Source organism: Sarcophilus harrisii, chromosome 4 (genome assembly GCF_902635505.1).
Source record: "Sarcophilus harrisii chromosome 4, mSarHar1.11, whole genome shotgun sequence".
Lineage (NCBI taxonomy): Eukaryota > Metazoa > Chordata > Mammalia > Dasyuromorphia > Dasyuridae > Sarcophilus > Sarcophilus harrisii.
This window is the reverse complement of record NC_045429.1, coordinates 455,596,033-455,622,250: the sequence shown is the minus strand read 5'-3', so window position 1 is coordinate 455,622,250 and position 26,218 is coordinate 455,596,033. Positions and strand designations below refer to the sequence as shown.

The following is a 26,218-nucleotide window of genomic DNA, read 5'->3' as shown; positions in this document are numbered from 1 at the left end:
TTTTGTTAAGTACCTGCTGTGTGCTAAGCACTGATAGATGCTAGAGATAGAGCCAGTTGTTAAATTTTTACAGTTTGTGTTCACATCCTAGAAATTGGCAATCCTAAAAATCAGGACTTGATTTGTTTTTTTTTTTTTTTTTAATTATACTTATTTCTGTCATGCCTTAAGAAAGTGATGGAGAAAACATGAATAATCTGATTGATTTTAAAGGTGTCGTGTGCACATTTTCCCCCTTTAGAAAGCTGGTTGTTAAATATTTACCAGCACTTTCCCATATATATCTCTGGGGGAATAGAAAAAGGAAGTAGGCTGCAGGGCATATTGTGCTGGAAAACAGCAAGATTTGGCCATGGAGCAAATGTAAGGCTGGTGACCAGCCTTGGACAGAAATAATGACATTAAGAAAGGAGAGTGAGCATTTTTTCCCCTTTTTGATCTGATTTTCTTACACGGCATAATAAGTGTGGAAATCTGTTAAGAAGAATTGCACGTGTTTAACTTATATTGTATTAATTATTACCTAGGAAGGGAGAAATTTTGGAACTCAAGGATTTTGTAAGGGTGATTGTTGAAAATTATCTGCATATATTTTGAAAAATAGAAACCTGTTATTATTAAAATAAAATCCTATCATCAAAAAGAGAAAAAGGAGAGTGGGGGGAAAAATCATGTGTTCAACTCAGAGTGACAGCCGTAGATCATTGCTAGCATTGGCTCAGGGCAGAGGCAGGAGCTGGATATGTGTGTATCTATATGTGCAGATAGATTCCTATGTAACAACCTTACCTGGGAGGACATAAAGAGAGAAGAAGGCAGACATTAGGTCTGTGCTCACCTACACCATGAGAAAGAACTTGCAGTTGGACCCTGTGTTGAGGGCCTGTTGCCCTCCACAGATGAGAAGATGGACCGAAGCTTCTGCCTCCTGACGCAGGGATTGTGGAAGAAGCCGTGCAGTTTAAAGATGGGGCTGTTGATCAGCCCTTATCTTTCACCTCCACCCTGGCTTTGATCCGATCCTTCTCTCTTCTTCTCCTGCATCACATTTCCTGGCCCTGGGCTTCCAAGTGAGGACAAAAAAGAAGATGAGGGCCATCCAAGGAGAATTTTTCTAAGAGATTAAGATAGAGTGATGAAATTGGTTTTTGTTTGTTTTTTGTTTTGCAACGTTGGGGCCTACTGTGGTACTTGACACCTAGTGGGGCCGTTTTTAGCCATGGCCCTAAGCTGTTCAACAAAGTTATTAGGTCCACTATGTCTAAGGCAGTGTGCTAGACCCTGTTGTGCCAACAAAGAAATACATAGCCCACGTCAAGGAAGAGCCTGGTATGCTGCCATGATAGGTGGTAGCATCAGAGAAACCTTGGGCTTGTGGGCAGCCTGTGTATCATGGTCATTTGCTTTAGGGCTCCATTGATAAAAGACAGCAGCTTCCTTATTCTGATTGCCAATCCAGTGGCTTCCTTCTCTTGCCTTTTCCATGAAACATTTTAACATGTTCTTATTGTCACACTCATGCTGACTCTGTAATAATGGATAAAAATCTTCAGACAAAAGATTGACTCGTATTTATGAGCCAGCAAAAGATATGATTTCCAAGGGCAGAAGAGTGTAAAAATTTTAGAAACAAGAGCATGGGGAAGATGTTGTGATTACATCAGCCCCTGCATTAGCGTGTGCAATCCCTATCACCAGCACGTGGTCTTTAGTTGACAGGGTGAGGGGTAGGATGTTAGGAGGGGGTAGCAGATTCAGTTTGTACTTTGAAGAAGTCCCTGTGACTTACTTTTTCCTGCTCTATTAAAGCAAATTTCCTTCTCTTATTGGTGTAATGCATTTACACTGCCAAATTCTTTCTGGAAAAGGCTTGGGATATTGGGCATCTTTATGTTCTCTAAGTTATTTTTATATAGCATAATGTGGTTTAGACCCTATACTTGTGTATCAACTTATTGGGCATTGGATGAAAATTTGATTTTTGAGATCCAGTAGCAACTTTATTTATTTGTTTATTTATTTATTTTTAGCTCGCATTGCTTTATGAATCACGTTGGGAGAGAAAAATCAACAAGGGGGAAAAACCTTGGGAGAGATTAAAAAAAAAAAACCCAAAACAGAAAAAAGAAGTGAATTTAGCATGTGTTGATTTATATTTAGTCTCCTTAGTTCTTTTTTTGGGCTGCAGATGGCATTTTCTGTCCAAAGTCTACTGGGATTGCCTTGGATCACTGAACCACTGAGAAGAACCACATTTTTCTTAGTTGATCATGGCACAATTGTGTACGATGTATTCCTGGTTCTGCTTGTTTGTCTCAGCATCAGTTTGGGTACATTTTCCCAGGCCTTACATATTTTTTATAGAACGTAATATTCCATCACTTTCATATACCATAACTTATTCAGCCATTCCCTTATTGATGGCATCTGCTCAGTTTCCAATTCTTTGCTACCACAGAGATGGCTTCCGTCAGCAACATTAACCTTTGTTTATGGTCTGAGAGCTGTACGGTACTTAGCAACCTCTGTTCTTTCTCAATCATTCTGCTGCCGTCACTTGGCAAAGTGAAGGGGCTGCTTTGGACTGAGGGTCCTTTTGTATTTTTCTCTTTTGGTTGTTTTTTTTTGTTGTTGTTGTTGTTTTGGTAGATGTCTTAAAAACAACAATTGTTTTTAGTGAGGGCCACCTTCCATTAGCTGGAACAACACAGGCTATATCTACAGTCTTTGAAAACCTAGGTGCTCCTCTCTCTCGTTGCTATAGTGATCTCTCTTTTCATTGATCTAAACACAAATTGTTTTTGAAAACTTGAAATTCTCTTGACTTCTTGTATCATGAACAGAAGTGACTTTCAGTTGAGAGTTGAGAAATTGAACTGAGAGCCCTTGTCTAAATGTTCCTTAGTGAGCCTGTGACAAAATCTAGAACTTCCAGCTTATTTGAAGGGTCTTCCTTTCATTCTGAATATAATCGTAGCAGAAACACAGGTTTTCTGCTCTGATATGATAATAGAATTTCATTTGAGTCCTTTAGTGGAAAGGATGTTAATTGGGTCATGTGAAAATGACTGAACTCCATGAAACCTGGATGGTGTACTCTCTGGTAGCTTCAGTTCCACACAGGAAGCTAAAAGGTCTTGGGGAAACAAATGAATGCTTTCATTTTTTCCAGATGGCAGACATGTGGCCAAAAAAAAAAATATGTGTGTAACTAGGGAGATAACTGGGTCATCAGATGATATCAAGTAATAAGATTTGTTTTTTGGACCAGAATAAGGAGATTTGGGGGAAATATGTCTGACTTTCTGGAAATATTGGAAAGAGCATTGTGGTACAGGATTGACCAATCTCATCAGTATGGCTTTAGACCAGAATTTGAAAAAAGACATGAAAGCCCTTACTTGCATCTGCAAAATCAGCTTCTTTACAAGATAGCATGTCACATTTTAAATGGTAGAAAGAACTAATCCTTTTCAGGAGAACATCACTGTGAGGAAGAAAGGGAAGAAGGAAGATGACAGGGGCAGATCTCCTGCAGACAGGGCGTGGTGAAGGAGCTTTGCTGTATTAGAGACCACAAGAGAGTGATTTTAGTGACACGGGACTCCAAGGAGCCCCATTTCTGCTCTGTTTCATTTCACTAATGTTTGGTTTGTTTAAAGTTTTCTCTTTGAAGTCTGAGGAAGCAGTGAGGGAAACACCTATTGTTCTTGTGAGTGATAAGCAGGAGGGCTTGGTCTGTATGTTTGGATAGGACTGGTGATGGAAACCTGGGAGAAAGTAACTGACGTTTTGAAATATGGTAAAGGAGATGTTGGGCTCGGTCCAGAATGAGGCTTAGACTGTCAAAAAGGAATGGTTTAAGAGACTAGAAAGGTTTCCTTTCACTGGAGGACCACCTTCTGCTTAACTAGGAAAGCAGAGGCCACTTTGTCCCTGGATCTTGTTCAGAGATTTCCTACTTTGGAAGAACCCTTTGGAGCTTGAAGCATTTCATTCAAGAAGAATGATCCACAGCAAAGTGGAGGGAGTTCTCCAGCGAGGACCGGGGGAGGTGACCCAGGGACCTCGGGGCAACCATGCTCACTTTGGCAGTCACTGCGGACTGGGTGGTTCTGGGCCAAAGGAAGGGGGCTTTGTGTGCTTTCAGGAGAGGAGTCGAGAGGAAGCAGAACCAAGCAATTCCTAATCTATTTTCCATTTTTGTGTTGATAAGAACTAACTCCTCATTGAAAATTATTTTATTGACTTAACTGTCTTAAAGTTGGGCAGTAGGTGGTGCAGAGAGTAGAGTACTAGACTTGGAGTCAGAGTAGGGTTCAAATCCAGCCTCAGAACTCACTGGTCTAGTCACTAGAAACAGTTTCTGTCATTAGATTGTAAGTTTACCTCAGTTTTCTCTTTTATAAAATGTAGATAATAGTAGCAGCTCAGTCCCAGGATTATTGTAAGGATCAGATGAGGTAATAATTATAAAGTGTGAAGTGCAGTGCCCAGGAGATGCTGTGTTAACTGTGACTAAAACTTTCCCAACCTCTTCACCTCCCTTTGTTATTTATTGTTATCCCTATTATTTACTTTTCAAATGATCTATTTTGAGTGTACCCCGTAAAGCAGAATAGAGATTAAATCTGGTTTTAGATGTGCAGGCAGTTCTTGATGTCAGTAGATAGAGAAAATGTAAGCCTGGAGATTCCTGTGAGAACTTAGGGCTGGAGATTTAGGTTTGGTCATCGCACGCGCACGTGTGTGTGTGTGTGTATGTGTGTGTATGAGAGGGGTGTGTGTGAATGTGTGATTGTGTCTGTGTACATCCACAGCAGCAGACAGACAATGAAGACCAAGTCTTGGGCAGTAACTATGGAGACTGTGACCAGTGATCTCACAAGTGACCTTGTTCACTTTGGGGCTAGATGGCATTGTCAGAAAGTTTATATATGAATCGAATCTAAGACTGGCTCCCCATAAATCCCCCCATTGTCCCTAATACTGTCCTCTGTCCTTTTCCATGAGAGATTTGGGCAAATTTGAAATCTTGCAATAATGATTTTAAACCTCTAAGTTTAAAGCTCCTAATTCCTTCAGTGAATATTAATATGGCCTGGTTTTGAATATTCTCGATGTCTTTGTTGCCCTGTTCTGAATGTTCTTCCTAATATGCAAGGTATAGAACCAAATCCAAACTTAGTACAGTAGGGAACGCTTCCTTTGTCCAAATGCTCTGCTTGGAGTAATCCAACCTTCCACCATGACAGCTTTTCAGTGGCTCCTCCTTACTGTTGGATCTTTGAGCTAGCAGTCAACTAAAGGCTTTCACATAAGACTTGACCCATATCTATAAGAGCCCTCACACTGCCTTTATCACCCTGGTCATATCACCCACTAAGCTTCTTGCTGGATGGATGGACCCCAGGTTTCTCATCAGTCAAGGAGATGAGGGTGAACCAGGGGCTCTCCCAAAGATCTTGCAGCTCTCCATCCTAGGAGGTCATGTAAATGACCTCATGATTCCCTGATCCACCCTGGCAGTTTTCTAGTATTGTGGTATCTGCCAGTTTGATAAGTGTGTCACTGATGTCGTATCCCCAACATGACCAATGAAAATGTTGACTACTGAGTTGAGGACAGAGTCCTCCTGGTAGAAATTCCCTGAAAATCTTTCTTGTCAGAACCTAGCCTTCTAGAACCACTCTATACCTTAGTTCCTTAATAAATGGTCCAGATTTTAATGATTTCATAAAAGAAGACAGGGCCAAAGTTGTTGATTAAATAGTTGACTGAACTTTATTTGAATCTTTTGACAGTTTAATTATGGTATAGTGCTACACGGTCTTTATTTCTGTGCAAATTAGCTATTTCATGGAATTGTCTGGCCAAATGGAAGAAAACTTGACAATACTGATATTTAATCTTGGTCTTCAAGAAGATGAAGTATCATGGGTTCTGCAGTTCTTTTTATCTATAATGTTTTTTAACGGTTCCAAAGGGTTCATCCACCTACTCTTAATTCCGCACATTGCATCATTCAGGTGAAGGTAAGACGGATTCCGCTATACGTAGCTGATTTGCTCTTCCGTTTTGTCCACTTCGTTTTCAGTGAGAAGTAGTTTGTCCAGTAGAATGGTAGATGGGGACTGGATGGGAGAACTGCAGAGTCTCATGGGGCTCTGGTACATGACAGGGTTAATCCCATTCCGCACTCCTTGTCTCACAAAGAAGTTGGAGTTCTCTGTCATGGCGTTTCTGAAGGACATCTTGCTCGAGCACTTCCGAAGGGGCTTCCCTGCCTTGGTGGCCTGATAATTGCATGTGATATAACGACCAAATGCGTCACGAAAGGTCTTGTTAAAGAGAGTGTAGACCAAAGGATTCACCCCTGAGGAAACATACCCTATCCAGACAAAGATCTCCAGAAGCTTTTGCAGTGTGCTCTGACTACAGGAATCACATGAAGCTAGAGTTACATTTGTAATAAAGAAAGGACACCACATAAACAAAAAGAGGAAAAACACAATCCCTAGCACCTTGGAAGCCCTCTGTTCATTGGTGATCGTCTGAACAGACTTTTTCCCAATGCTGGACATCCGTCGGATAAACATTTCCTCACTTGTGTTAGGCATGGTTTTATTCTTGGGAGAAAAGTCCAGCATGGCTACCTTTTCGGGGGATGAGCAAGGTGTTTCATCCCTTTGGAAAACAGTGGACACCGTGGACCATGTGAAACGCTGAGGTGGCTTGCTCTTGATCAAGTAGGCCTTCTTCCGAAGGGCTTGGATGGTGAGGAAGTAGGTGACGACCATGATGGCAAGGGGGGTGAAGAAGGCCGCCAGAGAGCCAAAGAGCATGAAGTTACTGAAGCGCTCCTTGGTGAGCACACACGTGATGTTGTTGGGGTCCCCCTCCCCAGCCTCGATGCCTTTAATCGGGACTGGGATGGCGATGCCTAGAAGAGAAATCCCAAACAAACTGAGCTCAGCTTCTCTGTGGGTACCTGTCCGGAGAATTAGGACTCCCAGCCACCATCCTTGGGCCACTGCTGGCTGCTTGTGGGAATGTGGGCCCTGGGCATATCTGATAAGAATGCCTTAGGCAACAGGGCTGTAGCTTAAGAGATTCCTGAGGGATTTGAGACTTACCATCCCTGAAGCTGTCATTCTCCCCATCATCATCATAAATTTTGTAGAGAACTTTAAAGGTTCCTGAAACCCCTTATTTTCTCTCATAACAACCCTGAGGTTATTCCTCCCATTTTGTAGTTGAAGAAACTGAGGCAGGCAGAGATTAAATAACTTGCCCAGAGTCATGTAGCCACAGACTCCCTGAGTCCAAGGCCACACAGGATGATAGATGTCAGGGAGAGGATCCTAATTATTGCCTCTCTGTCTTATAACTCTTAGACCTCCTGAAAGGTTGGAGTGACATAAAAGTCCAGAGGGCATCTGCCAGCTCCCCTTTCTCTTCTCTGAGGGTCAGCTGTGTCAATATCACGTAGTATTTCTCCCGCGTAAATGGGGTTTTTCTACTTTTCTTTTGAAAGGTTAAGCAAAGAGAAGGGATATTGTGATCTGAGCTAGGCTTTTCTAAAATTTTAATCACCTTAATGATTTAGAGCTCCTCAGAAAGGAAAATGTGGCGATATTGTGTCTGAAGTATATAGGAGTGTGCCTCTACCTGAAGAGGGTCCATAAAGAATGCTCTTGCTTGTTGGGATTGGGAGCAGGGGAGAGGCACCCCAGACAAAGTGCCCAGTCCCTTCCCTTTCCTGGAGAATCACCACAAACATTTAAAAATGAGTCTCAGTTAAATTTGCTGACTTTGACCGGAAAGGTTCTTGTAATCTGTGAACCCCAAAGCACTCTATCATCTAAAGGACTTTTTTTTTGGGGGGGGGGGGGGGGGGAATTACCAAAAGAGGAAAGTTTAGTTGTTTCATCAGGGCCAGAAGATCAGCCACAGATCAGTAGGCCTCCGTAGCTTTCCTGTCTGCAATTAGCTTGGAGGTGCATTTCAAAAATAATAATAATAGCTCTTTATTTTTCAAAATACATGCAAAGATAGCCCTCAGCATCCACCCGTGTAAGACCTCCATGCTCCAAATTTCTCCCCATCTCTTACCTCCTCCACACCAGGCAATCTAACATAGGTTAAACATGTCTCGCTTTGATTTTAAGAGTCCCAGTTCCCTTTCATCTAATCTTTCTCTCTTTAAATTTTCACATCTCTTATACTGGAGTAGTGGCTCTCCTGCTAGAATTCTAAATCCCAGCATTTGGTTGGTGGCTGCTTATCTGGGTCTCCTCAACTTGGCTTATGTGCCCCGTCCTCACCTGACAATTTCCAAGAGTCCATTTTGGCTGCACTAAGACCATCTATTGGAAAGTCTGCTGACTTTGTTCTGTAACTCGTTAAACTTTTTTCAAAGATGGCACTTGGGCCATCAAAACTGTTTAGAAGAAAGGTAGCTGTCCATCATTTATAAACATTGTCTTCTTTCACTCTCACTCTTCCAGTGAAAATTATCGGGCAACCAAAAACTGAGTAACGGGCTGTGGATACTTGAATAGCTTCCATGCCCTGGAATCTAGGCATCCAAAGTAGTCTCGCCTAATTTCTGCTCAAGGTTTATGGGTGAGATTTGGTTGGTTGGCTTTTAAAAATGCTTTCAATTTGCTCCATTTACCTCTTGAGCTCCTTAGAGATACTTATACAGCTGATCTCAACAAAATCTGTTGTTTTTAAGTGATCATAAGCTTTTGCATATTAACACTCAGGTCTTGTTGAATTAAAAGGAGTCTGAGTGTGTTTTCAGAGCAAGACCTTTATTTTAGTAGTGCTGCTGGCTTTGGGCCACATATTGAATCGGTAAAGATCATGAAAATTGCAGTGAGGGAAGAGCATTTCCTCCCTCTTTGGTTATGAGTCTTTCTCTTGTGTTTTGTTTTGTTTTTTTAATATGGTTAACAAAAATTAATATCACATATTAGCATATCAAAGATGTGGGTTTTCTTCAGTGAGGGTCCTCCCTCCACTGAGATGCTATTTGAACTTGCTTGCTAAAGGTTCACTCCTGCGGCTCTCCAGCAACCTGGTCATGAGCTGCTTTTCCCTAAGTGAGTGAGCAGGAGGCACAGAATTGTATCAAGGCTACCTCCAGAGCTCCCAGAAAGTGACCTTTGCTGGCGTTGCCTTTGAGTACCCTGGGTCTCCACCCTACCACGAGGCCCTGGAATTGGTATTTATTGGAAAGACCAGAATCATCTGTGACAGAGCTCAGGGTTGCGATATGTGCATGTCCATGGGGGTGTGTAAACCCCCACAGACATGATGGCGAGGCTGTCGGGACCTGGTGCTGACTCCTCGAGAGGATCCCTCCATCCCCAGAACCTGCCCTTTCTCACTTACCTATGGAAATGAGCCAGACCACCGTTATCTTGATGAGGGCTGTAGCTCGGGAGTTATACTGGCTGGCCTGAATGGGCTTTTTGATGGCTATGTAACGGTCCACGGAGATAGCGCAGAGATGCATGATGGACGCCGTGGAAAAGAGCACGTCCAGAAACAGCCAGGCAGGACAGAGGACCAGCGGAAGGGGCCACACTGGCTCTGGGGGAAGGAAAGCAAGGCAGTCATTTCTCTTGCATCATTCCATACAGTTGGCTGTGTTCAATGTGTCTGTTAACCTTGTAATCTCCAGAATTCATCTCAAGGAGATGGCAAATATGTCTTACACCATGGACCTTTTCCTGGCGTGCCCTGACAAACCCTAGCTCAGGGAAGCCGCCGTGCAGCCGTACGAACCATTAGCTGGGGAGGTGTCCAGGCTCTGGCCCTGTCCTGTGTCTCTGTCACCGTGATAGAGAAGGATGTGTACTCCCAAAGTACTCAATGTACTTAATGTTCAGTACTCCCAGAACATTTAAAATGTAATTCACTTTACCAAGATAAAATTAATAACTTTAAGGAACATGCTACATAAAGACAATTATAGGTATTAATTATGTTCAGTAACCTAAATGGGAAGTACTTGCCCTCTTTTGCATTAGAATGCCATTTCTGGATCTTTTTCTGAGGGAGGGATACAAGTTAACCTTCCCCCCCCCCCAAAAAAAAAAAAAATGAATTATATCACTAATGGATGACCTTTATATTCTCAAGTGACAGGAGCCATAAGTCTCCTTTATGTTAAAGGAATCTGAATGGGAAGAACTCAGTATCCTCCCATCCACCCTAGTTCAGGGGAGCCCCTTTGCAGAAATCACCACAATTTAGGACAGTCTCTTGAGCAGAGTGACATTCTTTTGAAAACCTCACCGTTACTCGATCGTGATGAGCTGTTTAGTGCCGTACAGGCTTGGGCCAGTGGTTGGGTAAAAGCACAGAGGGAGAAATTGGTCTGCCCTGTCAGAGATGTTTCCAGTGTTCTCTCCTTTGGGTGCCTGACTTCAGGTTGACAGCAATGGGGAAAGGTCTGCTTCTGGATACAGGAAGAGAAACTGCCTGCCTGTGTCTCATAATTTTAAAATGCCAGCATGGAGCCCAGGCCAGTATATGGGCAGTGGTAGGCATTGTGGCAGAATGGACCAATTAAAGTAGTGTGGGATGTCTTATAGCTTCTCATACTTGACCTTGGTTGTGATATTGCAGGCAAAAATGATAATTTACTACATAATGACCTCTATCTGGGAGATAGTTGGTCGTATTTAGTTGGTGAAATGTTTGTCATAAAGTAATATAAATGTCTCTTCAAAATACAAACCATATTTCTATCTTTTTAAAAAGCAAGTGATTACTCCCTCTTTCATTGGAGAGTTTGCAACATTCCAGTTCTTTTTCAGTCTTTGCTGTATGGGGTGGCTCACTGGGTAGGGAAGGGCTGGGATCAGAAACCAACGGGATCTCAAAACAAAAGACACTCTGGGAATTAAAATTAAATAAGTCCTTATCTAGCCTGAAGTTTTTCCTGCATGAGTTTAGGTGTTTGGTTAGTGAATGGTGCTCTTTAGAGCAGCTTTGAAATAGAAACTCGATTAGAAAAGTTTGCCTTAGAAATGTTTTGATTCTTATAAAACTGTCTGAAAGGGAGGGAAATGTTAAACTGGAGCTAAGGTACTCGTAGTTTGAAAGACAAGTTATTATTTGCATGTACATTATATCTGTGTGTCACACACACACACATATAACCTTTGAAGCAGGAGGTCTCTCTTTCCCGGCCCCTAAAACATGTCTGTCATTGCTCCGTGGCTGCTGGAGAAGCCCCTGCCCACCCAGCCCTATGTTGCGGTGCTCTCGGCTTTTGGCCTTATTTCTCCAATCAGCCCCTACCCTGGGAAATGGTGTGACTTTTTTTTTTTTTTTTTTTTTTTTAACAGTCTTCATCTTTTTCTGATCATTGGAGATTTTGAACAGTTTTTCCAGTGGTTACTCAAAGCTTCTTTTTTCCAAACTTCAGGCCCTGTTTATTGGGTTTTGCACCATGTATCCACTGAAGGGTAGATCATCATCTTACAAAGGCACCTCTGTTCCTTGTCAGTTTTTTATCAGCTAACCTGGTCTCTGACCTTGTCATCTTGGCTAATCTAAACCATGTATCTAGATAAACAAACACACACAGTAAAACATGGAACATGCCAAAATCCAGAGAAAAAAGGATTTTCTGATTCAGTGTCCATGGCCAAAAGAAAAAAAAAAAGGTGATAGAGATGTATTGGAGCCTACGGGAAGGAGGAGTGAAGCCGTGGACCCTGACTGGCAATTCTGCCAGCATGTGCTACCTCTCAAAGCCTCAGTGTTCTCGTCTATAAAATAGGGATATTAATATTTGATTGTTGAAAGGAAAGCATTTTGCAAACCACAAAACACAGCATGAACATGAGTCATTATTTGTGGTCAGGCAGATATTTTGTCTCCCATGTCTCTTTTCTTTATTCAGTAAATAGATCAGGCAGTTAATGGCCCACAATTAATATAGCAATATTTGATCCTTTCAGACAAATGCATCAATCTATTGCAATAAATATGTCTATTATTGAATCAGCTCCTGATTTCTTTTTAGTGAATGTTCTTTTATATTTAAGCAATTGCTCCATCTGGAATTTATTACAGTCCCTGCTACATGTAAAACAGTCGGAACTGACGTGGGCTCCTTTGAGATATGAAAGCTAGCCTTTCAATATGTCTAACAGTCTTAAGTTGGAGAAATCCATCAGACCTCTGGCTCTGAGCATTAGTCCACATCTGAATAAAGGATTCTGTGCTGGACAGGCAAGCTACCACACTCACTTAAGTCCCCAGCACAGTGTTCAAGTCCCCAGGAGGATCTGACTTAGGATTCAAGATAAATTAACATCAGTGTTGACAGCAGCAACTCCCTTATATCCAGATAGCTCTTTGCTGTTCATAGAGCTCTTTTTAATTCAAGTCGGGGGAGGAGACCAGGGTTTAGTTGGGCTGAGGGCATCATTGGTCAAGGGCCAGAAGAGCAGATACTGGCTTTTACATTTCATTTCATTGGATTTTTTTCCCCCAGAGCTTTGGGTATTCTATGAAGCTTTATCTTTTTTTTACAAAAAAGCTCTGGAAAAAGAGTTGGACATCGCAAGGAAGGCCAATGGGAGCTGTAGATTGGTTTCTCTGATGTATTATTAGAACAAGGCAAGCTTTCAGTGTGTTGAACAGCTCTTATATGGGGGAATTTATAGGGTAACATTGAGAGCCACAGCGACCTCGTGTCAACTGCAATGTCTCTTTTTTTAAGGTGAAGAAATTAAGGCTCAGAATTCTCCAGTCACCCCTCAAGGTTAGGCAGCAGGGGAGGTGGCAAATCAGAGGCTCGGGCTTTCTTTCTAACTCTGCTGACATGTTCTGGCTTTTGTTGTTCATACCTAGATTGATGGAATTGTGGCTCTTTCAAATTGTCTAGGGCAGTATGAATATGTTGGACTGAGCGGATACACAACAGAAATTCTAGCATCACTGATCACATGACCCCTGAACCCTGTTTCTTAAATATAGGTATAGCTTCTTGACTTGGTAAATTAACCAGTGTTGAAAGTAAATTGATTTTAACAACCTCCATTCCTGAATGTTTATTTTTATAACTGAAGAGAAGTAGAAAATTGTCATTAATGCAAAGATACCATGATTTTAATCTGCTTAATCTTTAGTGACTTTACTTCTTGGTTATTACTATTAAGAGAAAATGATTGAGGCCCAGATTGAGAGAAACAGCTCTCTAAAAGACATAGTTTTCTAGCCTCATTGATCCCCAATTTTTTTAAATTGCCTAATGCAATGACTTTTGCAAGCAGCCACTTCAGCCCTCTGACTCTAGCCTCAAGAATATTCCAGATTGATGCATTGATATCATTTGTGTGAGGGAGAAATAGGGTATTACTTTAAATAAAATTACCTAAATGCCTATGTGAGTGCAAATGCCTCAAATACATATATATGTTAGGTCGGTCTAGCTTTTATTTTCTTTATATGAATTTCTATAATCTGATCTACAATTTCTAATCCCAGGGATAATTTGTCTGTTTTCCCCTATATATGATTCAAAAGCCAGCTAAGAGTCCTGGATTTGGAGTTAGGGCACAGAATTTGTCAGCAAATCATTTCTTCAAGTTAAAGCAGGTTTTTTGTGGCTCCCTGTAGGGGGATGTGGCGAATCTGACAGCACTTTGCTCGATATCTGAAACAGAATGGGCCAGGGCTGCCAGAGAGACTTTGGCCAGCGCCCCTCACCTCCCGGTCTCCAGCCTCGGGCAGACACAGCTGCCTCACAGTTCGTTCCTCGGGTTTCTCTCAACTGACAGCCTCAGCCATAGAGTTTCAGCTTTGAGAAATGCATTTTGTAATTTGTTAGGAAATACCTACCAAATATGATTTGTTTTAAGCCCGTTGGTATATAATTTTGGTATTTTGCTATTATCAATATTGAGCTTTTGTCAGCAGACAAAAAGGCCATTTAGATCAGAGAGTCCAACTGTGACATTGATATTTGTCTTCCTGTTTACTGTGCTAGTACAAGGACACAGATCAAATTCACCAAAAAGTGCCACATTATTTAGATCAGGTTTCTTAAACTTTTCCTATTCATGACCCTTTTCACCCAAGACATTTTTGCATGACTCTGGATATACAGATATGTAAGTAAAACATTTACCAGTAAGTCATTATTTTACAACCTCCCACATTCAGTTATGAGACCCCATATAAGGTTGTGACTCATAGTTTTGAGAAGCTGGGATTTAGATAGAAAGTGATTATAACAACTGACATTGGAAGAACACTTTGAGCCATTAAACATTTTCATGGGGATGAGGATATGGCCCGATTTGATATTGTGAAACTGAGATTAAATCTCATGTGATGCTGTGATGCTTCCTCCCACTGTCTGCCTTCATGGCAGGATTGTGGTACAGAGCCTGAAGAAGCCTTTAAACCATTTCTTCAGGCTGTTCCGAGCTCCTGTCTTATTTAGTCAGGCAGAAAGTGATGGTGAGAGATACTGTGAAAAATTCTTAGCTGTTTTTTCACTTAAATGAACCAGCCCTAACAGTGACTAAAGCTGTAACAGGATATCCAAAATGTACTCTTGACTTAAGACCCAATTTTAATACTTAGTATAGTGAAGAGAACTTTGTTTTTTTGTTTTTTTTTTTTTTTTAGAGAGTATTTAATAATTTAATTAAAAGGGAAAGATTTACTGGGACCAAATGGATCCATGGTTTGTTTTTTTTGTTTTTTTTGTTTTTTTTTTACATGACCAAAACGTTATTTTGCTGTACAAAAAGAATCAGACTCTGAAATATTGTACAATTAGCTTGTGAATGAAATCAAAAATGCAGGTGTGCATAAATATAGGAATTGGGAATTCAATGTAATGGTTTTTAGTCTCTCCCAGAGTTCTTTTTCTGGGCACAGCTGGTTCAGTTCATTACTGCTCCTTTGGAAATGATTTGGTTGATCTCGTTGCTGAGGATGGCCTGGTCCATCAGAGCTGGTCATCATATAGTATTGTTGTTGAAGTATATAATGATCTCCTGGTCCTGCTCATTAGTGAAGAGAACTTTGAACCTGAGGTGTATAGGGCAAATTACAAAAACCTGTATTCTACAGCTGCACAATGGGAATAAATATCACATGCACTGCTCCCCTGTAGGAAGGCTGCTTTGGACATTTTAAATGAGTTGTGTCAGTGGAAGCTGGGCATCCCTCACCACAACTGGTACTCTTCTATGCAGAATAAACCATCTTGGGGGGTAGCCAGTGATAATCGATAATTCTTTACCCCCCTTTTGCTCTTTTTGCTTGCCTTCGCTAGTAAAATATTAAGTATTAAAATTCATTTAAAATTAAATTAAAATTTAAGTATTGCATCCCCATGTTGTTTTTACAGAGTTCCTATTAGGGACTTAAACACTCCTTGACAAAAGTGTAATTGACATATTAGTGGAACTTTCCAGATTTGGATCCTGGTACCTAGAACCAGATAAAACACCTGAATTCTAGTCTTTCAAGCTTCCTGAGGATACTGTGAATGGCTTCAGTGTAGAATGGCCAAATTTTCTAGCACTAGGAATGTGATTCTCTATTTAAGACATGAGAATAAGCTGTAGAGACAGCTTGGATGTCAGGGTAGTGTTCCAAGAAGTTGACATGTAAGTCAGTTATTTGGAACTCAACACACATTGTGCCGTAGAAACATTATTAGAAGTTGGTAGTGGCCACTTCACGTCCCCGTATACAGCTGAAACAGTTTGTTTCCTAGGAGCTCTCTCCATCGTCCACACATCAGAGTGGGGTTGCTGTTGGGCTCATTGTTATGTGATGTTCTATAAGCTCCTTGTGAGTAGGAATTATTTCCTTATATTTCCTGCTTTATTGCAGTGCTTGGCACATAGGAGGTGGTTAATAATAAATTTTTAATTGATTCAAAAAATGTATCTGCAAAACCAGCAGCTTGGTTTTTTTTCCTCACATAACTGCACTTTCAATTAAAAGTTGCTGTTGGCAGCCTTGTCTGTCTTAGAGGTGATAGATTTCTCCGTTTTCTGTTTTTAAAAAATACTTGTTTTCATTTAATGTTCATTTGAAGCATAAAATAGATTTGGAGGTTATTTGGAGGACTAAACATTCTACTTATTGTAATCAGGCCTATGTTTTAAGCAAAAAGGGATAAAGGAAAAGTTCCAGGAAGTTTCTCTCAAATACATTGCACAATATGGGGTGTCATGTTTAGAAATTTATCGTGGGAAATTTGTTATGTGAAATGTAATGGTCTTTACCATTTGATGTTTCTGTAGGAGTGAATAAGGCTTGCATAAATTCCTATCTTTCATTTCACTTAAAAACTTGCCTCTTAACCAGCCACTTCTTTGGTTTTCTTTAGTTATGTGTAGAATTTTTTATGACCAAATATAGCACGTGTCAGACAGCTTCTTTAGGTTTTTTATTTACATGTCGACAAAGTGGGAGTGACTGAATTTCCCATGACTAGATACCTCACTGTTTTGGCAGCTAAATGTCCTTCGTTATTTAGTTGGACATAAATATCAAGGCATGTTCTCTGAGCTTCCTCCTTTGAAGTTTGAATGCTTGAGTTTTAGATGTCAGACTTCTAAATGCAAGCCCGGCAATGGCTTTAGCTGCTCTTTGGCCATCGGCTAGGTCATTTGAATTTTTGGAAGTACACGGACCCAGCAGCCCTTCATGGCTGTCATCTGAGTTTAAGCCCATGGAACCTTCCTATTTTATTCTGAGTGATAAATATAATTTTAATAGCTGGCCCATATGCCAAGCAGTCAGGAAATACTTGTTTGATTTAGTTTGAAGTTAACTGCCCAATCTTCAGCAATTTAATTTGTTCAGTATTAATAAGAGAAGGATTTTTATTTCTGTGCTTCCGTCCATGGCTGGAACAGCCTCTATCAGTAATAAGACTAAACTTAAGAACATGTCATTTGTGCTCACTCTGATCTGGGAGAATTCAAGGGGTCATCCCTCTGCCACTTGTTTCCCTTACAATTCAGAGAGCAGGCCCATGGCTGGCTTTTCACGTGCATTCTCTCTTTCTCTCTCTGCTTCCTCATCATCAGAAATGCATCCTGCCTGTCACTGAAAGATAGTGTGAGTTAGATTTACTCGGCCTTATTGGTGTGTAATGTTGAACTGCTCATTTGTGACTATTCCTTGGCTGGGGCTAGTGGCGATGCAAGAGTTCTTGAGAGGAGGAATGCTTTCCGGGTAAATATTTAAACCATGTTGCCGAGCAGGTCATTCATTCATCTGTCTATACATTCAGCTTCTCAGCAGTGATTTTTTTAGGATGATGACTTTTTATTCTGGTTTTTTTTTTTTTGTTTGTTTGTTTTTTTTTTAATTTCTGACTCTGTGCTATGGTATTTGATCTGAATTGTGTCAAGTGTCAGTGAAACGCTCTTGAATCCTCCCCACAGGTTTGCGCTATATAAATCTGATCCCATGAGTCCTTTTAACTTTGTACAGTATTAAAGGTATTATTGTTGTGTTCTGTTCTAACTTAAGATTCCTTAAATATTTTAACCATGGTTACAGCTAGATTACTCAAGAGATTAAGAAACTGAAAAGGGAGAGAGGAGTGGAATCCATGGGTCAAAAAAATTCCTCCTTATAACTAAAATATTTATGAGAGTTATTTTAAGATTGTTAAGTTATTAAGAAATCTTTTTTTTTTAAGAGACTGATTTAAATCAACAGAAAACTAATTATTAATCTCAGTAACCTGGGTATTATTCCATTTAAATTAGTCAGTTGGAAGTTCTGAATTTCCCCCCATCAGGTACCAGTGATCAGAAATCAGGAAACTGAATAGCAGATGGACCATTTTCTTCTCTAACTGAAGGTTTTTCATAATTGTACCATGAACAGAATTGAGTTCATTAGCTGAGGAAATTTTCTAAAATGCATGGAAACTACAAGAATTTGGGTAGGACAAGTTTGTTGTTTTGTTTTGTTTTTTTTTAAATTAGGAGTGGTATCAAATCAAGAGAGCATATCATCCATGATAAAGAGACTAGCCAAAAAACACCCCAAAAACCATTGCCTTTACTCAGTGTGATGGGCAAAAGTGAGTTTCAGCCCTCTTCATCCTTCGGCTTTACAGCATCTTTAAATGTTATTTACTTTGGAGAATGTCTTTGCCATCATTATCTAGATCATTTTTAACTCTTTCTGGCTGGGACGCACAAGTAGAAATGAGAGCAGTAAGAAATTGTAACTATTTTTAGTTCACTTTTCTTTTAGGCCAAATAGAAAATATATGGGAACTACTAAGACGCTAACCTATCAGAGTACCATGGTCAAAGGGCAGTGCTCACTTACCAAACATAATGGTGAGGAGGGCGATCGGCATCACAAACAGCCCGACCAGCAGATCGGCTACCGCCAGAGACATCAGAAAGTAGTTGGTCGCGTACTGCAGCTTTTTCTCCAGGGACACTGCCAGGATTACAAGAATGTTGCCCCCAATTGTGGGGATGATCACCAGGAAGATCAGGAGGGCTGCCCAGCGCAGTTTCTTCTCCCCTGGGGTCGGGTCAGTCGGCAGTCCGGACCCATTAGATGAGAGCAAGCGATCAGACATTTTAGAACCCTGCAGAAGGTAATCTGGAATTGTGCCTTGTTCCAGAAGTCTGTACGAAATAGCCATTCGCTGTTTTTCTGTGGTCCAGCCTGCTTCAGGAGAATGGTCAACATGGTCAGTCACTCAGCTAGTCATTGGCTTTTTTAAGACATTGTACCCGTGCCAAACACTCCGAGCCAAGTTAGACCCCTTTCTTTAAAAAAAAAAAATCGGTTTTCACCAATTTGGGGCCATCTCTGTTTGGTGAAGTCCTTTTGTCTGATTGTTGCTCGAAAGAACTTCAGCTTTCCCCAAGTTTGAGGACAGGAGCCCACAGTCTGGACATGTAGGCAGTCGGCTGGTTTCTGTATCAAGCCCAGAGTGGTCGAGGAACTTGAATGCCAAAGGATTCCCCCTTGATACAAAATATGGGACTTACATCATTTTAATTTACAAAGAACAGAACAGATACTTGAGCCGTGCAGCCTCAGCCCCTCCCTGCTCCAGAGCTCTGGTCTGCATTGAAGACTTTCCGAGCAGACGAGTTTTGAGCTGGAAGGGTTCGTGTAGCCCAGCCCCCTCATTTTACTGATGAGGCCCACGGGGGGACATGACTTACCTAACGCCACACAGCTAGTCAGTCATGTGGCAGGACCTAGATTATTAATAATCATCATGTAGTCACTTAGTTGATTAGGGTCAGAGGTCCATGAATAGAGTTCAAGGGGTTCATGAACTTAGATGAGGAAAAAAAAGTATTGTGTTTATAGAATTTTCACAAACGTACATAAATTTTACTGGCTTGGGATTTCCCATTTGTAATCCTATTTTATCTCATGCTCATTTAAAAATAAGCCAAGAAAGAGGTCCAGGATACAAAAAAAAAAAAAAAAGGTTAAATAAACCCTAATTTTAATTAAATGGATTTATTAAGCTATTAATTTCTAATTTTTCAGACTAGCAAAATGTTAGTAACTTGCTCAAGAAAAAAACTAGAGATGTTTTTTGATATTGGGATGCCTTCATACCTAAATAAAATTGAGATGAAGTAAAATTGAGATTGTTGAGAATTACTTTAGGGGAATAGGAAAGTCCGAATTATCCCAGAGAATTTATTTACTGACTTGGAGCAGAGCTTTTGTGCACTGGCTCATCCAAAGAGAATCCCACCCACCAATAGATATTAATAGATAAATGGCTCTAAAAGAAGGTCCCAAAAAGGCAGAAAAGCACATGCAGATTTGGGTGTGTTTCTTAGATTTGTTCATTTGCTATAGAGAACTGATATGAAAGGAAACACCTTCATTTTCTCTTTGAATTTTGTAGATCGTCTTTAATATGAGATAACTAAAAGAAAAGCAAATAACTGGAACTACAGATTAGGGTTTTTTTTTTAATAGCACTGGAGTGTTTTAAATCATTTTAGCACTATATAGACGATGTTCACTTGTCTGAACTTGAAAGTTTTATCCCCCACAAAAAAAGTAACTATCTAAAATTCTCCTCAGCCTCCAGAATAACAACGTTGATATTTTAAAATCTGGTTTTTTCACAACATAGAATTCTGCAATTTTTAAATGTCATTCAGTGTAGAATTTTTGTATTTTTTAAAACCACCGTGGAAAAGGAAGAAAGGGACGAAAGGATTGTTAACAAATTAGAGTTTCAGTGACGGTTGCAGTTTTCGTCCTTCGTTAGCTGACTTACACGTCTCCTCTGTACGCTCGTTACCTTCTAGAGCAAGTCATCCTGGGCTAGTTGGGGTTCGGCGGTCACGCTCACCGAGGCAGCTGAATTCCTTCCCCAGTGGAGCCGTTCTGGGGTGTTCGGTGCAGTGCTTGAAAGCTAGAAGACAAATGAATCTTGTGTGTGCTTGTAACAGTGCCAGCAAGGTCATTTCCTTTTGAATCTGGTCATTGTGAGAGAGTTGGGGCATCCTTCATAATTGTTAGTAACTCAGTAAAGCTTATCAGGCCAGCTCCAGCTTGCCTTCCTACGTTTTCAGAACGTGGCTTGAGGCTCCCGGCACCCACACGTCCTCAGAGTTCAGCTCCCGAGAGATGCCAGGCTCCTGGGGGATGGGAGAATGTTTCCAGGGGGGCTAATGATAAAGGCTGGGTTTCTGAATTAAGAGGAAACTTGTTGAGCGTTCTCCCCCATGTCCTTGGGGGCCTGGAGGGCCCACGTTCCTGCCGGTGGCCCATCCACATGATATGATATATATATACACATACATAGAGCTCTCCTGCGAAGCCTGCTGGCTCAGGCCCTTCTGAGTTACAGCCTTATATGGAGCACCAGTAAGGCTAACTTAGACACATGCTTTTGGGGAAGCTTTTTGTCTCTTTGTTATAGTTTTATCAGCTTGTTCACAGGATTTACATGGAGGAAGAGCATAATCTAGGGAGAGGAAATAGATTTTGGCCTGAGTTCCAGAGCTTGATGTAGAATACAGAGAGGGGTGCTTTTTGCATTTCAGAGACTAGCTTGTTGCTAGAACCGAATTTAGAATAATGTCCAAAGAAGTGAACGTGAAGCCAGGCCCCACCACCCAGTCCCGGCGGAGGGGTGTCCAGAGTCCACCTTCACGCTTGTGCTTTCGCCCTAATGGCTTCCGTGCCATGGTTGGACGCACCCCTCTGAAGCAGAAAATCAGGAAGAACCTCATACGTGAGGGATTGAGTTGGGCTCCCTTCCCGTCCCAGGCGCACCTGAGATTTGCAAGGCTGTCTTGCTTAGAGTGCAGTATGTACCTCGGTTTATTGTTTTTAATCCTGGCTTAATTTTTGTTTAATGGAGAAAGCAATTGAAGTGTGAATGTCCAAGACAGTCTTTTAGATTGACATATTCCAGCATCATTTTAGTGACTTAGGGAAATGGTCTGATTTGTCTGATTGCCAAACAGGTAAGGGCCCTTTGCAGACAGGCCCCATTCAGCCTGTGTAGGGAGCCACCTAACGGCTAAGGCCCTTTCCCAAGCTCCGGCGGCATGGCTTGGATCTCCATCCAGCCTGGGGAGGAGGTGCTGGCTAGCCCTCATCTGAGGCGCTACAGTCAGCAGAGGGATTCCCAAGGACCCCCTTGCCTGCATTTTACAAATGAGGAAATTGAGGCAAATAGTGTCTGAAGGCATATTTGAACTTGGGACAGTGTCCTCCTGAGCTTGTTTCTTCTGTACACAGTGCTATTTTTTGACTCCCTGCCCTTTTTTTCCCCGTCCCCTTTAGTTGGAGACAACCTGGAGTTTGTTTTTTTCCCCTTTTTTCAGTATCATGTGCTCCTCAAAGTCATTGCTGATGTGACACCTGTCTGTCCAGCTAGAGAAAGGCTTCTTCCTCATTGTTGGTGTCTCTGAGAGGCTGCCTGGCTCAGGGTGACACAGACGGGCCAGTGGACTCTGCCGCTTCTCCCTCTGTTCCGAGGCTGCCCACCGAGAGGTCTCTCAGGATCTCCCCGCAGAGACCAAAGGCTGGCCCTGTTTGTTTGGCATCCAGTAGCCTCCCTTCCCACCCCCCCATCCCAGCTGTGGACTCTCCTCTGTACCTTCCCCAGTTGCTCCATTCTAGCCCTGGCCAGGACAGAGAGGGACAGCGACTAGCCAGACCATCTCCACATGTCTGCCATCGGGGGGCCCACAGCACCCCTCTTTCCTCTCCAGTCTCAGGAGAAACGCTTCTAGATCTTGGCATTTGCCTGCTGTGCACTCTTAATGGAATTCCTCCTGTCGGCCCTACCACCATTGTCATCCCCTTCCCCTCCCGCTCCCAGATCTGTCCCCTCCCCTTGTCTTTCATCTGCCTTGGGAGTTGGCTTTCCTGCTGACTGCCTTCTCATCTTAGGAATAAAGAAAGTTACCTTTCTTTGGAGCTATAAGTCAGGAAATCCATAGGTAAAAGAAATACGGCAAAGTATACAGGACTCACTGCAAGTCTGGGGATCCGCCCAGAGCTCCTTATATGTGGAGTTGGAGAGGTTCCCTAAAGAGGAAGAAAATAATTGTTGGGGAAGTCCTCAACCCCCCCCCCCCAAGTAAGAGAACTAAGCTGGGGTTCTCTTAAGAGAACTGGTTCTTGACAAACTGCACCAATCTCTGCATTGGCCATATTCAAAATTACATATACGTATGTGATTGTATTATATTTATATATGAATTACATGGCATAGGATTAAATATTTTATGTTTAATGTAAGTTAAATAGCATGTCATTATAGAACATAGAAAGTTATGATATAAAAAAATAAGCATATATGTAATATAATTTCATTTTGCAGCAGCTAGGTGGTACATTGAATAGAGAGCCTAGTCCTAGAGACAGGAAGACTCATCTTCCTGGGTTCAAATCTGGCCTGGCACACTTCCTAACTGTGTGACTCTGGGCAAGTCACTTAGCCATGTTTGCCTTGGTTTCCTCATCTGTAAAATGAGCTGAATTAGAACATGATCAACCACTCCAGTATTACTTTGCCAAGAAAACGCCATATGGGGTCACAAAGAGTCGAACATGACTGAAAAACAATGGAACGGTGATTGTATTTTATATATAAATAATATATAACTTTGGAGCATGTCCAGTGCAGAAATTTGTCCTTTGACTGTGCATATTTGCCACAAGGGTTTGTGGGTTTTTTCTCCCCAGAGGGAGTGCTTGGAAAGGAGAAAAATAGCATTTTAATTGAAGAAAAATTAAAAAAATTTAAACATCCTTATATAATGGTTCAGCAGCTCCCCAGTCAGTGGAGCCTCACTTCTTGCACCTTATTTTCAATGTATTACCAGAAGAGGTGCTGCTATAAATATTTTGACATATTTAAGACTTTTCTTTTTCTTTAACCTTCTTGCATATGGCCAGCAATGGCACCTTCGGGTCAGAAGGTACAATTGAGTCATTTTCTAATAAACTTGCAAATGCTGGATGAATTCACAGTTCTCCTTGGGATTTATTGGTGTGCCTTTCTCAGGCCGGCCCAGCTTTATTTCCATTCTTTCATTTTGCCAGTTTGATGGGTGGGAGGTGACCCGCCAACCTTGGGAGCTGTATTTCATATTCTCTTTTTTTTTATTCCCTAGTCAGACCAAACTAACCTACTTCTTTCTGCCCAAAGTTGACAGGTCCCCGTGCCCCCATGCTTGAAAATCATCCCCCCTTTACTTTAGCCTTTCTCCCTCTCCAGCTTCGCCAAGGTGGGAGCTCTCTCTGCAGCGCCTTGTCCTTTAAGAGAGCACCTTTGTCTGTGTGTAATTGGGAGCCTCTCTCCCCAGGGGAATATAAGCTCCTGGAAGCCAGGGTCTATTTCATTTTATCTGGTTTGGATATAGGAAGTATTTGTTGGACTGAATATTAAGAAAAGATGATGTGTCAGAGCCTCAGTGTGCTCTCCTCATTGGACATCCATTCCATGGCAAAGGGCACACCAAGGATTGGGAGCCCTGAAAGAATTTTACAGTCAGTGCTCTCTCTCGCTCCTGCCAGAATATAGAGGGAGGCAGCCATCATTCCCACTTTTTCATTTCTCTCTTTTAAGTCTCTTGGTTAATTAAGGCATTTGTCAAAAGTCCCACTACTTTTAACTTCCCTGGCTTAAAAAAGAGCACAAGGAGAAGCTGACCATCTTGGATGGGGATGAGAGTCACTGCTGTTTATGTTCATCACAGAGAGTTGCCACAGATGCATAAACTCAGCTACCTTTGTGACTCCTTCCAACACTAATCTGGAAATCTAGAAGATTGATTTGGATTTGGAAATGACCTCAAAGGTTTGGGCGGATTGTCTTGAAGTCCTCCCTGCCATATAGTCTCACAACCTTGAACATCCCAGTGGTAGACTGGGCCAAGAGCGTGCTATCTCTTAAAGCAGGTCATTCTGGGACCAATCCTTTTTTGAGTTGGTGGTCCCAGTTGGCACTTCTGGAAACACGTAGAATAAATCCATCTGACAGCTTTTACAGGATGTAACAATTCATCGCTATTAAATATCATTGGATTTGGACCACCATTCCAACTAGTCAGTATCTGTTTAGAGCATAATTCTAGCTATTTTTTCTAATTTAATCCCCTGCCATCATTATTAACCTGAACATGGCTGAGATTTGAATGATATTTCAGGTTTGAGGCAATGACAGCGTGGATTAAAGTGATGTGGGGACAGCAAAAAGAGGCAGAAAAGAAAGGATTGACACGTCTTGATGGTAGACTGCGTATTTGGGTAGGAATTAGCAGGGATTGATAAGGATCACTCCAAGGGAATGACTGTTTTGTTCCCAGATATAGGGAAGCCCTAGGAGAAGGAGGGAGGAAAGAAGACTGAAAAATCACCCACTTGGTTTTAGACATGCTTTCTTGTCATTAGAGTAGAGTAGGCCGTAGGCAGCTGGAGAAGCTGAGACTTGGTACAGAGTTAAAGATGCATGTGTGATGTGACATCCATTTGGGCAGATGATTGAAACAGAATGGATGAATTCTATCAAGTGCAGGGCTTGAGCTGTGGAGTCTGCCCCTAAGGAAGTCGGCTCTTGACTTTCCAGCACCTTCCATTTGACAGGGCAGGAAGTCCAGGCCTCCAGCATCCAGTTCCTGCACTCCAGTAACCCAGGGTAATGTATGATTTGGGGGCATTTCCATAGAAAACTTTCTACTATGGAAATGGGAGTTGATAGGAGGGCCCTTAGAAGTTAAACTTTTACCTTTTTTTTAAATCTTTTTTCTTTCTTTAAAAAGCCCTGTGATTGCATCAGAATTGCATCAGAATAGAAAGTTTGCTAAACACCTTCTGCCTGCCTGCAACTCTCTGAGGTTAAGGGACTTGGCCAGGGTCAGGATGGCTCAGAGGCCATCAGAGGTAAAGCAAGGGAGTCCTGACCTGAAATGAGCTCTCCATCTCTTACTGGGTTTGAGCACTTCTGTAAACAGAAAGCAGAAAAGAGGATTGTGCATGAGATTGTGAGATTCACTTAAATATAGCTTTTAGAAGTACAACCCATGATGGTTCCACAGAGATACAGTGTCAACCAGAGGGCTTTGCTCCTTAGCAGCCACGTCATAATTGAGCAGTTAGCAGAATGTGCATTACGGTGAGTTTGGGGCATAATTCATTTCAAACTGGGGTTTGAGTCGGAGGCACTTAGGGTCTGCTTCATTGCTTAGAAACGGCTCACTCAGTATTTGGAAGCTACCTCCTCAAACCTCATTCAATCTTTCCTTTGTAGCTTTGTAGGAATGTCTTCTGCCATTTGAAGAGCTTAGAGGTATGCTGTGTGCTCACTGGGGTCCCACCACTCTTTCAGTCTGACTCGCGCCTACAAGTTTTCCTAATAAGGTGGCCCGCAGGGGTCCTGGTTATTCTCCTTCCAGATGCCTTTTGGGGATGTAGACATCTCTAGACTTGGCATTCAGTTGTAAAGCATGATACTATTTCATCACAATAATGTTTGTCAATAGCTTAGCCCTTTAGAGGGATGTTCTTGAGGGTTAGGATACAATAGTCATTGAAATATTAGCCAGCATTGCATCCCCCCATTCCAATTTCATTTTTGCTGTTTACTTTGCCCTCTGCACTGCCCCCTTCCCCACCGCATTACAAAAAAGATCTTCAGATCCTAGCAGAACTCCGGGCTCTC

The 26,218-nt window shown here is 41.7% G+C and overlaps 2 protein-coding genes across 2 annotated transcripts in view; one reads left to right on the top strand and one right to left on the bottom strand.

The window, feature by feature from the left end:
• PSMD1 (proteasome 26S subunit, non-ATPase 1) overlaps positions 1 to 26,218 on the top strand; it is a 97,290-nt gene that overhangs the window by 38,221 nt on the left and 32,851 nt on the right. The gene's annotated exons all lie outside the window — the stretch shown is intronic.
• Positions 5,671 to 18,706, bottom strand: HTR2B (5-hydroxytryptamine receptor 2B). Its single transcript, XM_003770261.3, has 3 exons — positions 18,364 to 18,706; positions 9,403 to 9,603; positions 5,671 to 6,943 (listed from the first exon to the last, which is right to left on the bottom strand). The coding sequence occupies exons 1-3, from the start codon at positions 18,689 to 18,691 to the stop codon at positions 6,051 to 6,053; spliced, it is 1,422 nt and encodes a 473-aa protein (XP_003770309.1). The 5' UTR covers positions 18,692 to 18,706; the 3' UTR covers positions 5,671 to 6,050.